The sequence below is a fragment of the Halyomorpha halys genome, unplaced genomic scaffold (assembly GCF_000696795.3).
Source record: "Halyomorpha halys isolate HHAL.00 unplaced genomic scaffold, Hhal_1.1 Scaffold1102.1, whole genome shotgun sequence".
Lineage (NCBI taxonomy): Eukaryota > Metazoa > Arthropoda > Insecta > Hemiptera > Pentatomidae > Halyomorpha > Halyomorpha halys.
The window spans coordinates 255986-270613 of NW_027109254.1; the positions used below are offsets into that span (position 1 = coordinate 255986).

The following is a 14628-nucleotide window of genomic DNA, read 5'->3' on the forward strand; positions in this document are numbered from 1 at the left end:
GGTTATAAATGTTTAAAAATAAAGATATAATATAAGCTGTTGAATATTTAGATGTCCTTGAAGATGGCTGGAATAGCCGAAACGTTGGACTAATAAGAAATAAAGTGTTGAGACAGTATTGGATACAATTTTGTGGTTTTATTTAATAAATAATTACCTTGTCTCAAAAAATTTTGAAATAATATTATTTAAGATATTACTTATATTTATTATTATTTTTGTACATTGCTTCATCGCTACCAGAGATTTGTTTTCGGTTGATGATGTTTGTATTTTATTGATACAGAAATGAAGAATATTTAAGTACTCAGAATCTAAATTGTCATTTGCATTTCACGTTTTAGAAATTGAGGAGATAATTTTGCTCCTTATCTGTCTGTTGTCATATTTGTGTTGGGTTATCATCGATCGAAACATAAACCCGATTTTCAATAAAATATCATTATATTTTCAGGGTTTTTGCGCGTTCGTATCTAGTTAATCCCTTATTTTTATCGGCATACCTATATTTCAGAAACGGTCGACACTCATAATTCTGGCCATTTTTTAGTAGCCTCTAATTAATTAGGTTATAAACAAGTCCGTGATAATTAAACTATACTGATATAAAAATCGTACATCATGAGTGAGGTGAGTGCAAGTATGGAAGCTTCACACAGTACTCCGCCCTTCGAAGACAGGCGGCAGTGTGACATCGAAGACCAAGAATGGCTTGCACAAGGATAAAATACCAACATAAGCAGGAGGTTTCGCTTTCCCTAAAAAGGCTTGCAGAGCTCCAAACGCTCCTACAAACATCCAATTCTGATTCAATTTTCAGTGAAAGTGCCAGTATCATACACGTAAAAAGTCTACCCGTTCCATAAAATCAACTTTGATCGGGTCGAAGAACTGCAAATTCGTCGTCTACGGCCTCAATGTCGTTCACAAATTGGAGGAAGTGGCGAGAGAGTTAACCCAACGTTCCCCGGGTGACCTCGACGCGCACCGTCTGTTAAAAAAGACGACAAAAAATAGATTTATCGCTAATCGTTTTAACAATGTTGGGGGAAGTAAATTTGAAGGACTTAGTATAACACTATCAACCTTGAACGGTTCAGCGCAACGAAATGTAGAAGTAAAGAGGACTTGTTCAGTTTCACCTGACCTAGCACTTCGGGCATGCAAGGATCATTGCAAAAGGAAAATAGTTTGAGTCCCGAGTTCCGGTCCACACCCAGTGGCTGATATCTCAAAATCTTTAACTGCAGTTGGGCGTGCGAATTGCTCGAATGATATAGTGGCTGTGCATTCCGGAAGAAGTTCTAGGAGCGAATAGACAAGTCCAAACAGAACGCAGGCAAGAGGAACACGCCAGCCATCACAGCTGAGAACCAGTGAATCAATGCCGAACCAGAATCAATCGTCCTATAGCTCCGCTCATTGACGGTTTGAGTCGACAAAGCAGTATCCGGAGAGTTCTCACTCGCTTATCATAACTGTGTAAAATCCCAAATTTTGATTACGAATGGTTGAAAATGAAACTGATAGCTTTAATAAGCAATTGTCTAAAAAATAAAAAGTTGTCATTTATTTTTCAAAAATTAGAATTAATACTAAATATCGGTATAATATTTATTCGTGAGAGACTGCAAGAACACAAAATAATTCAGTAAACTTTTAAAATATTTTTGTTAGGTTAACGATAAAGAACTAGACGAATTATTTGCTAGATAACTGAATTTCAACCACCATTCACAAGATTATTAAACATATATACCAAATTTTTCATATATTTTTTCTTAAAACTGTGATTTTTGGGCTCCTTTCGCCCTGCAAACACAGGTTTAGTTCATATAAATAATTTTTTATAGTTTTTTTTTTAATAAAAGACCAAATACAACTTCATATAAAAAAAATATATTGTTGGCAGAAGTCCTAAAAAAAAGTATAAAATAGTTTTTTTGTTACCATATTGTACCTATCTTATCAGCAACCCAGAACATCCTCCTACAATCTATTATATACGGTCGGTCAACTATTACTCTTCCAATAAAAAGTATTTAACTAATTATAATTCAAAATAAATTCTCTATAATTTTATCTATTAGTATGGATGATTCGCTAAATGTGTTCGACCATATTTATTTATTTTGTTCCATTAGCTGTAATAGATTCGCCATCGTATAATTTTGAAATTGCGGTGCAATCAGCACGGTTAAAAAAAAAGATTACAAATTAAATAATTCTCCTTACGCTATCTAATTTTCTCAGGCTATTATACTTCATTATCCAAAAACTGTCATGAAAGCATAGGCACAAGTGAAAAATTGTTCACTATGAGGTAATTATTGTGAAGGCACATGCATGAGTAATTTAGAGAAAATTACTCTGGCTCTAATTAACACTTTTTATTAAGAAACAACAATGCTATATTCTCACTAAAAAATAATTTATATATCAAGACGAAAAATGTTAGTGGGCCAAACTTGCCAAATTGACCTTCACAACTAATCTCTTATCTATGAGGAAATGAATTATCAATTACTTCCTAATGCATCGTAATATTCGCTTGTTGATTTGTTTTTTGTTGATAAGCCAAAAAACAATATAAAAGAAATTTTAACCTGCACGTCATGAGTCTCTATTTTCAGTCTTTTTGGCATAATGCCATTCGGCATTTGCTACGTCAAAGTTATCTATAAACAGATTTATACAACTTTGAATAATGGTATGTCTAAATTAGGAAGTTATAAATTAAATTTTTTCGGCCTAATTATTTTATTTTATATAACATTTAATACATTTATTTTATTTTTTTAAAGTTTCGTTTCATACCAAATTATGTAAATATAAATATATTTCTGCGTGATAAATTTTTAAAAGTCGTTAAAAAGTGTTAGATTATTTAAAAGTGAGTAATTTGAAATTGTATACATTAATTTTTTTCTTACATTTCTATTAATTATATTAACTCAAACAATACCTACATAATCCAACAATACAAAAAATACATAATACAATAATATGAATATGTATACATAATAAACATAAATACAATCTAGAATTGTTGATTCCGAAATGAAGCCAGAATATTAATTAATAAACTCAAGTCTTAAAACATATTAAAATATAATATGATATTAATAATTAATTTTTTACTATAGCCACACATACATATGGTATAAAAACGTACTGTTATAAGAAAACAAAGTAATGTAAAATCAAACTGATTTAAACGCAACTAATACATTTCAATTAAGAATAGGTAATAGAAAAAATACAATAAAAACTAATTAATCAAGAACCATTATGGTTCAGTAGTAAATTGTTTGCTACCATGAACAATGATATAATATAGGGTAACCCGTAAATCCTATGAAGGAATTATTAAAGAGGTTTGTTAGTACTTCGTTGTGCCTTCAAGGCAATTTGATGAATGAGTTTTAAGTTTTTTGTTTGCATTCCATCAATAAATAAATAAAGTGATAGATTATCTTGAAATGATTCAAGATTGCTTTTATAAATTGATTGCGAAACTATGGTTCAAAAAGCTTTTTCCTCAATCATTTAGAACATTTGTATCAATCGTACTGAAAGATCAGTAGTTAGTGAATTTATTTTGAAAAATCTATATCTCAAAAACCATTAGACGTACAGATGTCTGTTAGCACTCAAATTAAAGCTAGTCTAATGGGCTATGGAGTTGTTTGATACGTTTATCGTCGTAGGATTAGTAGTTTTCATGATATTTGTTAAAATAAATTGATTTATAGTTGTTCCGGCAAATTTTCATTTGAAAAATTTATATGCGAATATCATTCATAAAAACTACAATCTCTACAAAGATCAGTGTCATAAACTACTTTGTAGTAAATTAAATTTCCTTTATTTTGAGTGCTGGCACACATATGTGCGTCTTATAGATCTACAGATATATTTTTTCAAAAATCAAACATTTTATTCGAACAACTAGAAATTAACATTTGGTGAATTTATTTTGTCAAATATCATAAAAACTACTACTCCTTCAAAAATAAACGTTATTAACTATTTTATAGTAAATTTAACTAGCTTTAATTTGAGTGCTGACAGACATCATTATGGTTTCTGAAATAAAGTTTTTCAGAACTCAAACTTATTGTCCAAACAACTATAAATCAATCAATTTTAGCCCATATCATGAAACCTACTATTCCTACGAAGGTTAAGGTCATAAACTACATTATAATACGTAAAACTAGATATAATTTGAGTACTATTAGACATCTATACGTCACATAATTCCTGAGATATAGATTTCTCAAAATAAATTAACTAACAACTAATCTAAACTAATTACTTTCAGTAGATTTTTAAGAAATGTTGCTTTTTAAAAAGCTATATCTCGAGAACTATTGGACGTGAATAGCTCTATTAGGGCTAATATTTCAGCAAATTTATTTTCCTTTAAATAATATTCTTTTAGATTTTCTTGTGTTTTTGGTACTTTTAAGATATAGATGTCCGAATGAAAAATTAGACTTTTTTAAGGTTTTGGAACAACTGCCATTTTTTATTCCCCCTACCTATACTAGGCAGACTCATCATTTTTGATTAGTGATTATACATAGTTTTCATTAAATTAATCAAAAATTGTGGTGAAATAACTATCTTTTTTTCTTCCCGGCTCATGGTGAATGAAGTCGACTTTGTAAGCTCTTCTAGTTATGTTCCAGTGCAACTCTATAATAAGCTATCAATATAAATATTTGTAATTAAGAATTTTCACAAAAAAATACAATATTTAAGCGATTTTACACTGGTTATTTTTCCAATCCGACGCGTCCTAAAGGTGTCAGTCACAAACAACCGCAAACAATTTTTTACGGTTTTTGACGATTTTTGGGAATTAAGAACCACTATTGTTATTAATATTATTTAACAGCTATTATTTTAAACATTCTTCAACGGCTATTGTAATAAACTGTATAGTTGTTCATATGAACACATGGTCTTTCAAGGTTGGTCAACTGACCACTTTGGGACCAAAGGATGTGATTTATGTTTCATCAAATCATGTTTCTACTTTATCATTACTGAAGGCCAAAACTGACCATTAAGTAGGACCATCGTATTCCTCCTTCAAAGAAAGTTAATACCTTTCATGCTTGAATCTCATTGATTAACCGCCCTCCCGCCCCCACTATTAACCAGGGAATCTACGATATTTTTGGGCTATCTTTGACACACAAAATTTGATTGGACGTGATCTTCCTCAACCAGCTTGGCATCCTCTTCCTATTCTTCAGAAGGGCAGAAGATTAAAACAGTTACTAAGATTAAGAGATGAAATCCTCAGCCTTCAGTGGAGTTCTTCATAGTTTGTAAGAAGTTAGTTTCAATGTTGATAAAACATTGTATTTTACAATGAGAATTGAATCTCAAAGTCTTTATTTGATGTATCGTTCCTTAATTCGGGTAAACCGTTTGTAATTAAAACAAACGTGAAGTACAAAATCCGTTTGAGAGATCAATTTGCTGTAAAAATTCGTCATTATAATTATTGTTTAGTCCAAATTAGTAAAAATGCGAAACGCGAACCGTCGATGAGATAATGTTACTTCTTATAAATTTTATTAAATATAAATAAATATTTTTGAATGGAAGAATGATATTTTAATTCATGGTGAAAATTGAAACACTGAATTTGTCGTGGCTTATGGACTTTCCCCTCTGATGATTAATGATTTGGAAAATGGATAATACATATATTATGCTCCCAGGAAGACAGAAAGATTAAAAATAAAATTAAAAAATCAGTAGAGGGATATAATTGTAGATAAAAACGGATATAAACATTTGTTAATTCTGCTAGTAATTGATTCTTGTACAATTAGCTGAATATCTTCCATGCAATTTATTGTGATTGTATTTAATGAATAAAGACTTGTTAACATAAAATTTACATAACTAATATTTCTGTTGTGAACGTATTTAATATTAAAGATTTAAATAAAGTATAGTATTGTATTGTATGGAACCAAATGCGATTTCCGGCAAATTATCCAAAACCGGTTTGAATGTTGGGTTACGGTTTTTGGCCGTAACGGATCGGTCGTCAGCCTTCAGAACGCATCGGACCGGAAAATCACCGATATAAAATCTTTTTAAAATTATATCTTATATGAGAATCCTTAAATATTTCTGTCCATTGGAAATTTTAGAAAAATGTTGTAGAAAGTTTCGGAAATGTTCTAAAACTAATTTGTGGTTTTTTAGGGTGTAAATTACGAATTTAAACTTTGTGCTCTCAATTCTTTTCAAAAAGATTTTAAAAAAAGCAATTTTTTTCTCTAAACTTAAAAATAATTTTTTTTTTAAATGCATTAATTTATGCATAATAATATAAAGGAAAATTATCTGCGATTTAAATTGTAATGATTTTTGTTTTACCACACCGGAAATTATGATACTAATGTACAAGAAATTAAGCGGCAACATGTAGATTGATCAAATGAGGACCCGAAAGATGTTCCCAAAGCTCTGAAAAATCTCTAATTTATGTATTACTTTTACTTTATTCTAATTAAAAATTTTAATTTTATAACTTCAATTTTGTTTGACAATTTTTTCAGCTTGCTCTTAATTCATAAAGAGGCCAATATTCGAAAAATAATATTAATAATTAGATAATTTTATTTCTCTTAATTAATTAGCAAATTATAATTAGAACAATACTTCGTATTTAAGTTCTGAGGAAAAGATAAAACAGATATTTAAATAATACATTTTTTTTTATTCGTTATCAGCACCCAAAAAATTTAAATGGGCTGATGCCATACGTTCTCGAAAACTTCTACCAAGATATGTTTCTGGTCCTCATTTGATTGAACCCCATTGGATTATGACGGGTTGCATTTAAACGAGGTTTCGTGCAAAATGAAATTATAGAGTAAAAAGTGTAATTAAATTAAACTTGCATAAATCAGTATAGATTGATGTTGCTAAACAAATGCTAGGTTTCTTTGGTGTTAGGAGAAAAACGAAGAAGGATTAAATACCTACTGGAAGATTATTGATTGACCGTGTGTAAAGATGAAAGGAATATGGTCCGGGTGCGGTCAAGAAAAACTCAAATAGTAGAAATTGACCGCACCCGGACCATATTCCTTTCATCTTTACACACGGTCAATCAATAATCTTCCAGTATGTCACGAAACAGACGGGGCCCTCATGTGTTTGTATCTTTTTTAGCCCTGAAGAAGCCCTGCAACGTGGGGCGAAACGTTGGCTCATTAAATTAGTATATTTCTACTATTTGAGTTTTTCTTGACCGCACCCGGACCATATTCCTTTCACGATTAAATACCTAGTTCACTGGAATAATAGTTTATAAAATAATTTTCGTTTTAAATTAATTGTTTTAAACATTTGATATTAAAATTGTTTTAAACATTAGATATTGAAATTTTTTTGAGAAAAACACTTCTTAAATTTCTTTGTACGTTCCCAAGTACAAATAAGAGAATCCCTCAACAGGAATATGATTTTAAACTAAACGCTAAGCTTGAGAAAGTCCTGAAGAGGTACTACTTTCTACAAATTATAAAGAAATACGCTTTTTCTTTGAATTCGTCACGGATAAGAATCAAATAAAACAGTTTAAAAAAAATAATGAAACGATTGTAGTACAGCGTAATAAAAGGTAATATAATAAAAACAACCTATTAATAAAATTTAATTAATTAAGAAACTCATTCAAATGGGAATGCATCCCATAACTTGAAAAACCAAAATTTCGGAAGATTTGAGACCCTACTTTTAACGTAGAAAATTAATGTAACACATTTTAATTAATATAGCTATTAGAATTTAAAACCAATACCAGAATCTTCGATGTTAAGATTTTCTAGAGATGATGTGTATAAATAGAAAAGAAAATTGTTGTTGTCTTTAGTGTCAACATTCGTTTTAGGTAAGTGAAATGTTCAGTTCTAAATATTGGTTGAATGTAAGGATTGGTATCCATATTCTGGTGACGTTAATGTCCACAGGTGCATTTGGGGGGCGACGAATAACTACAAGTTGTCACGGTCAAGAATATTACTGCTGACGAAAATAGAGCCGAGGGTTACTAAATTGGTAGCAAAACCAGGTTCATCCTTCTCATTAAGATGATTTCGAATGTTTTAACTTTTTGTGTATTACATTCTATTTTGAGTTCAATAAATAGTTTCATAATTTCAACGATCAATGTTTCTAACTTAGACCTTTCTTAGCTATATTTTATGCAAAATGTAGAAACAGTAATCCATATATATTTACAATTAACTACTATTCAAATTATAAAAAAGATAATTTCCAGGGGGCACTAAGTAATATTTTTCCTGGAAAGGGGGCGGTAGGACAAACAAGTTTGGGAAACTCTGATGTCAAATAATGACTTTGTGATTGTAAATTTTGTTAATAAATGCTTGTTATTGTTATTAAAAAAAATAAAGGTTGATTAGTGAACTATTTACCATCTAATTGGTATTTGTAGACAAGTAGGAGTTGGATGGTCGTTGACCGAATCCGTGAAGGACAAGACTGAGTGGGACTTTTCAGTCACTAAAAATCAACCGGCAGCGAGTTGTCAAGATGAGACACCAATGATTATTTTTTGTATTGACTTGATGCTGGAAATTACATTATTTATTGAGAATGTTGAGGTTATGAGTTATTATTATTCAATCTGAATTCAGTAAGAACCAATGAATCTAGAAAAACCACTAAGTATATTTTTATATCACAAATGCGTTCTGTCACTTTTGCATATTAAAAATATCTAGTTTTTATTTTAAACTGATAACCGAAACAAATAGTTCATGAGGTGGAACCGACTTGAATAATTAACCCGGGATAGGTAATACCTCAGCAATAATGTGCGTATTACAATTACAAAAATTCTCGGCTAGGAATTACATAGGAAGTTGTTTTGCTTTTAATTTGTTTGCAAATACGGCAGTGAGAAAGACTGCTCAATTAAAGGTTTTTTGCCTAAGCGCCTTACCTTCAAGCTTCAATGCTTAAGTAATTATATAAGCGAGTGGCTATGGTACAAAAAAAAACAGGCACACCTTGAAATTGCGTTTTATTATTTTATACATCGTATTTTACTTTTCATTTCAATTTTTGAGTGCGAATAATGTTCAATAGACGAATTAAAAGTGTCCAATTTAATTGAAAAAAAGGTAAAACCTATCCAAAGTTATTAATTCTAAAAACTAGGTTCTGAAAAAATTTGAATTTCTTTTTTTTTAAATTATTATTAGTATTAATACATTATATTTTGGAAACCTGGTGCCAACTTGGCTTGATCGTCCCTTACGATCGCCTTGACATTCTCTTTTGTTTTGATCGGAGATCGTTTCTTGATGTTGGTTGGTCCCATACTTACATTATTTTGGTATCGGATGTATGTTGTTTCAGTTTCTTCTATACCCTCTTTATTCGTTTTTCTATTTTTTTAGAATGTGTGTTTTCCCCATCACATTGTTAGAAACCCGTGCATTATCCCTTCTTACCCAATGAAGAAAAAACGTGATATCTGTAACCCGAAAAGATGTTAACAAAGATAGGATACAAAAAAATCATTCATTATTTACCTATTATTCTATTGATGTCAATACCAACCTGAAACAGAACTTAAATAAACATGTTCCAAAAACATTCAAGTATAAATATAAAATAAATTGAATTAAATAAGTAAACAATTGATTCATGTAACGTAGTATAAAGTATAGATCTCGTTGATTACCTAAACTCCCACATTTGTTTTTATTCCAGAAATAATGAAACCCGGAGTTATAAATTGTATGTGTTTACGAAGATTTCACTAACGCCTAGGAAAAACCCAATAGTGACATTAAATAGATGATTCACCAAACCACATCCAGTCATTAACTAAAATGACAAATGGTTTCAGAAAGTAAATTACAGTTCATAAATTATAGTCTGTTTCTTCTTATTATCTTCCCACTAATAGAATGATAAGACTATTAAAATGTTTATAGATAAGTATATTTTTTCTTTGTATTACCAATGAATGATCAAACCAATAAATAATGATAACCTCATATAAGTATAATAATTAGCTAAGTTGAAATAATGATCTAATCGTTTTATTTTTGCTTTGCAACTTTTTCTTAATCGAGTATTTAAATATCTATTCAGTACAATTATTAAAATAACCATAAAACATACAAGATAGAATATTTAAAATTAATTAAAACTATTGAAATGCATTAATTATTAACTTCCAATCAGATTCATCGAGGAAAAAATCGCATGGGACCACATTAAACCTATTTTATACGATAATTAAATTATAGAAGAATGAAGTATGAATGGCCTATGGAGATTTTTCCTCGGTGATTATGAGTGATAGTTCATAATTTAAAAATGAATCACATTAAAAAAAAATCACAATAAAGTTGTACATAATAAATTAATTGTTTAGCTTCGGTTGGCATCTGGTTTAGCATTTTAAATTAGAATAAACAGAGTAATTGAGCACAATCAGTTACAATCATCGTGTTTTGAAGGTTGTTTGGCTAAATGGAGGTTCATAGGATTATTACCCATCATTATAATTATACTAATTGAGTATAAAAATAAAAATTCAGTTGTAAACAAAAGGATACTTTACATTTTTCTCTTTTTAGGTCAACGTCTATTAGACAACATAAGCGGTCGTTTCTTGTCCGGAGAACTTACGGCCATCCTAGGACCTTCTGGTGCAGGGAAGACAACATTGCTCAATGCCATATCAGGATACAGGTGAGTTACGTCTTCCAAGCCTTATTTATTTGTCCCTTTCTTAAAGCGAACTTGCTGATCACTATCTACATACTTAATAGGAGAGTTGGTATCAGCGGTGAGATGGCCGAGGGAATGCGGGAATCCAGCTGCTACATCGGCCAGATCGACCTGCTGGCGGAAATGATCACCGCCGGGGAGCTGATGGAGTTTGCCACCACTCTCAAAGTGCCCAACACCACACCGAAGCAGAGGACTGCAATAGTAAGTATTGTATATGAGTACTTATTGATCGGAGATAGCTTGTCAATTCAATAACACAATCAGTGTAGCAAACATTGCCCATATGACAAGCAGTATTACAGGTAGTGGAAAATTTGGCCAAGCTGGGACTGGACGATTGTTACAACACGAGGACAGAGCGGCTGTCAGGCGGCCAGAGGAGGAGGCTGTCCATAGCCATCGAGCTGGTCAACGACCCACCTGTCCTCTTCTTGGACGAACCAACAAGGCAAGTTATATAAATGGCTGATTTATTTAAATGTTTGTTTTTATTAATTTGGAGATCTGCAATTACGACGTGCCAACTTAATTATTAATAATAATTATTAACGTTATTGTAAAGGAACCTAGAGACGATTTATTATATTTATATATTTATTATTATACGTTTTATTTATTTTTTTGATTAATTTGGAGATCTGCAATTATGACGCGCCAACTTAACTATTATTAACGTTATTGTAAAGGGACCTAGAGACGATCAAGTTGGTAGCCAATCTTTTTGTGGGTAGTTTTCACAGATGAAACGAGATGTTGACAACCAAGTTAGCATTAAAGAAATGTGTGGAAATTCATAACTGTGTATGTTCTTAAATGTTTTGTGTGAAGGTGAGGAAGATCATTCTAAAAAGAAAATAGTTTCGAAAAAGGACTTTTATCAAAACCCAGTTTTCTTACTTCATTTCAATGAATGGACTACGTGTTATTGCATCTGGTGATTTTAAAAACTTTCAATGATCGGGAAGTAAGAACTAGAAATAATTATTGAATAAAGTACCATTTATTAGAAAGAATAACACTGATGCACAAATTAAGAAAAGTACGCAACAAGATTTAAAAAGAGTTTCGGGGATTTAAAAGTTTGCCACGGTACATCGCCAGAAAGACTTTTGACAATTATCATCGATATTATCAGCAGAACCATAAATCCAACGTTATTTCTGCTCCCATGTTTAAAAATGTTGACTTGACTTTCCACGACCCAGAAAGTTCACCTAAAGATTATACATACAATTTCAAACATCACCTAGATTGTTCTGTGTTCAAAACATTCAACTGAGATTGCCAATCAACTTTGTTAACTGCCCTATAAATGATACAATATTGTTATCAACACCAATACCAAATATATTAACTAACATGGTCTTGGCTCAACTTTGTTTTCCACCAAAAATATCAACCACTAACCAATCCATAGACGCCTAGCCAACAACTTTTTCAACACAGCAATTGTCCCAGTTGATAGTAAGTTCCTTGAGGAATTTTTTAAATAATTTATATTTGCAAAAGAAGAGTTAAGTATTAAGATTGACTTAGAGACTGTCAAGTTAATATTAATTTCAATGTTAATTACGTCAACTTTGGATAGTCAATTATTTTATTTAATATAAGATTTTGTAATAAAGCAGAAGGTTAAGCCTTTTATTTTAAATGATTTTCACTGTGGTGTATTAAGATATATGCACCGTTTGTGCATAGTAATGTTTTACATAACATGTTTACATATTTAATTTACTGAAGGCTCGTTCTAATTCATTCACATTATCACAAGTCGTTCATATTAACACCTCTACTTTTATAAATATTAAGATTTAGAAAACCTATCCAATTCTCTATTGCTATTATTTTTAAATAGTGGACTAGACAATGTCTCCACTGGGCAGATGATACGCCTTCTGAGCCAGCTCGCCAGAGGTGGCAGAACCATAGTCTGCACGATACACCAGCCTTCGGCTTCGCTCTTCGACCTCTTCGATAAGGTGTACTTCCTTGCTGCAGGTAAATGCGTGTACCAAGGAGGCGCCGGGGGTCACCTAATTGACTACCTTGCTACCCATGACTTCGTCTGCCCTATACATTATAACCCCGCTGATTTTGGTAAGGATTTTTTTTGTTATAAATCATTTTAACCTAATAACTTCCTATTTAGACAAAAAAAAAAATGTAATATTAAAGAGCGAGTTTCTGTGTTTGAGCTAAGTTGAACAGAAGTACCAACGAATCAAGTCTTAATTGCGATTGTACTATTACCCTGATGGTTGGTAATCATTTACAACAAAACAAGATTATTAACTACATTTTTAATATAAATGTTTACTTAAAATTTAATTAAATATGTTCCATTACAACCCAGGAAGGGGCAGGGGTGCAGTAATTTGTAAGGAAGTACTGTTTCTAGACCAGCGGTTGTGCAAGGTGATTTGGTCAGAATCACGCTCGACCGCCAGATTTTTACCCAATACTTTATTACTTATTGCCTTCAAATGTGAAAAGATCCTATGATCAAATGGTCCAAAAGTTACGAAATATTCATTTGTCGAGCTGTATCATATAAAAAAATAAGCTTTATTTTCCTTGTTAGTAGGCAATGATTCAAACTCAACACACAATCCGGTGAGTAACTTAAAAATTAGTTATTGAAAAATTGCTGACACGCACGACGGGTTCTTCATTCCATTCTAAAAAAAAAAAAAAAAAACATTTTTCTCAATTCTCATTCAAAGCTCAGTATCTTTAAAACTAACTAAAGTAAGAAAAAAATTACTATCACATTTTTTGAGATCGAGTATAGTTTAAGATGTTGGTTTACAACTATTTATAGATGTAAGCGATTCTTAGCATTAAGATACAAAGGATCATATAAGTTATCGATGAAAAACTAAAAAAACATACGTAATTTGTTACTTTATTAAATTAAATAGCTAATAAGTAAGAGTTGTATAAGTTGTAATATTATATTAAAGTTAAATATTCAAATTAAAAATTAAATTAATTATTTTTGTACTGGAACATTAGTGAAGCCAGTAAAAAAATATTTTTCGTGATTTTATTCTACAAATAAAACTTAATTTGAATGGGTATCCCTATCATATTACAATTTATAACTCCATTACATGAAAAACGTTTTTTAATATTTATTTAGTTTTAACAATTAATTTAAAAAACAATCTTTATTTTTACAGTAAATCAATTTCCAACTGTCCCAATAATACATACTAACTTGATCATTAAGCAATTTGCATTTATATTCCAATCGTTAATACATAATATTTTCATTTGAACAGTTATTGAAGTAACAGAAGACTTTCTTAGCATACAAGAACTTTCCAAGGCATCTAAAAATGGCAAAATCAGTTGGTACGGTAAAGAGAGCGGTTCCAACAAACCCCAAGGTAACTATAATGTGCTATGAATATTTTCACTATTGTTAAAGTTTGAAATATTTCAATAAATAGTGTTTTCTATAAATTGTTATAAACATGAACAGATAACTAACGTTGACTACCATCATTGTTTAAATGACGGAATACGAGGTACATTAATTTTCATTTTGAAAAATGATGGTCTTTTTTTGGGATACATTTTCAAATCCCAGCTTGGCGTTGAGAACCAACTGAATGTGTTTATGAGGTTTGATTAAAAGTGATAACGAAGTAAAATTGTCTAAATTTATTTATGTTTATTTAAACATTTGTAAATTGCCTAAATCTCTGTCTAAGTTAAAAAATACATTTTTTGGTTGATAAAATATTTAAAATAAAAATAGGTAAAAAAACTTTTTAAGTTAAACGGTTTTATGTTAAA

At 30.6% G+C, this 14628-nt stretch overlaps 1 protein-coding gene across 2 annotated transcripts in view; it reads left to right on the top strand.

The window, feature by feature from the left end:
• LOC106688305 (ATP-binding cassette sub-family G member 1) overlaps nt 1–14628 on the top strand; it is a 78301-nt gene that overhangs the window by 43179 nt on the left and 20494 nt on the right. For both annotated transcript variants that reach the window (XM_014432696.3, XM_014432697.3), the window contains exons 2-6: nt 10668–10782; nt 10863–11025; nt 11127–11272; nt 12680–12921; nt 14109–14216. In XM_014432696.3, coding sequence (XP_014288182.1) covers nt 10668–10782; nt 10863–11025; nt 11127–11272; nt 12680–12921; nt 14109–14216 — 774 coding nt within the window. The remainder of the gene's footprint in view (nt 1–10667; nt 10783–10862; nt 11026–11126; nt 11273–12679; nt 12922–14108; nt 14217–14628) is intronic.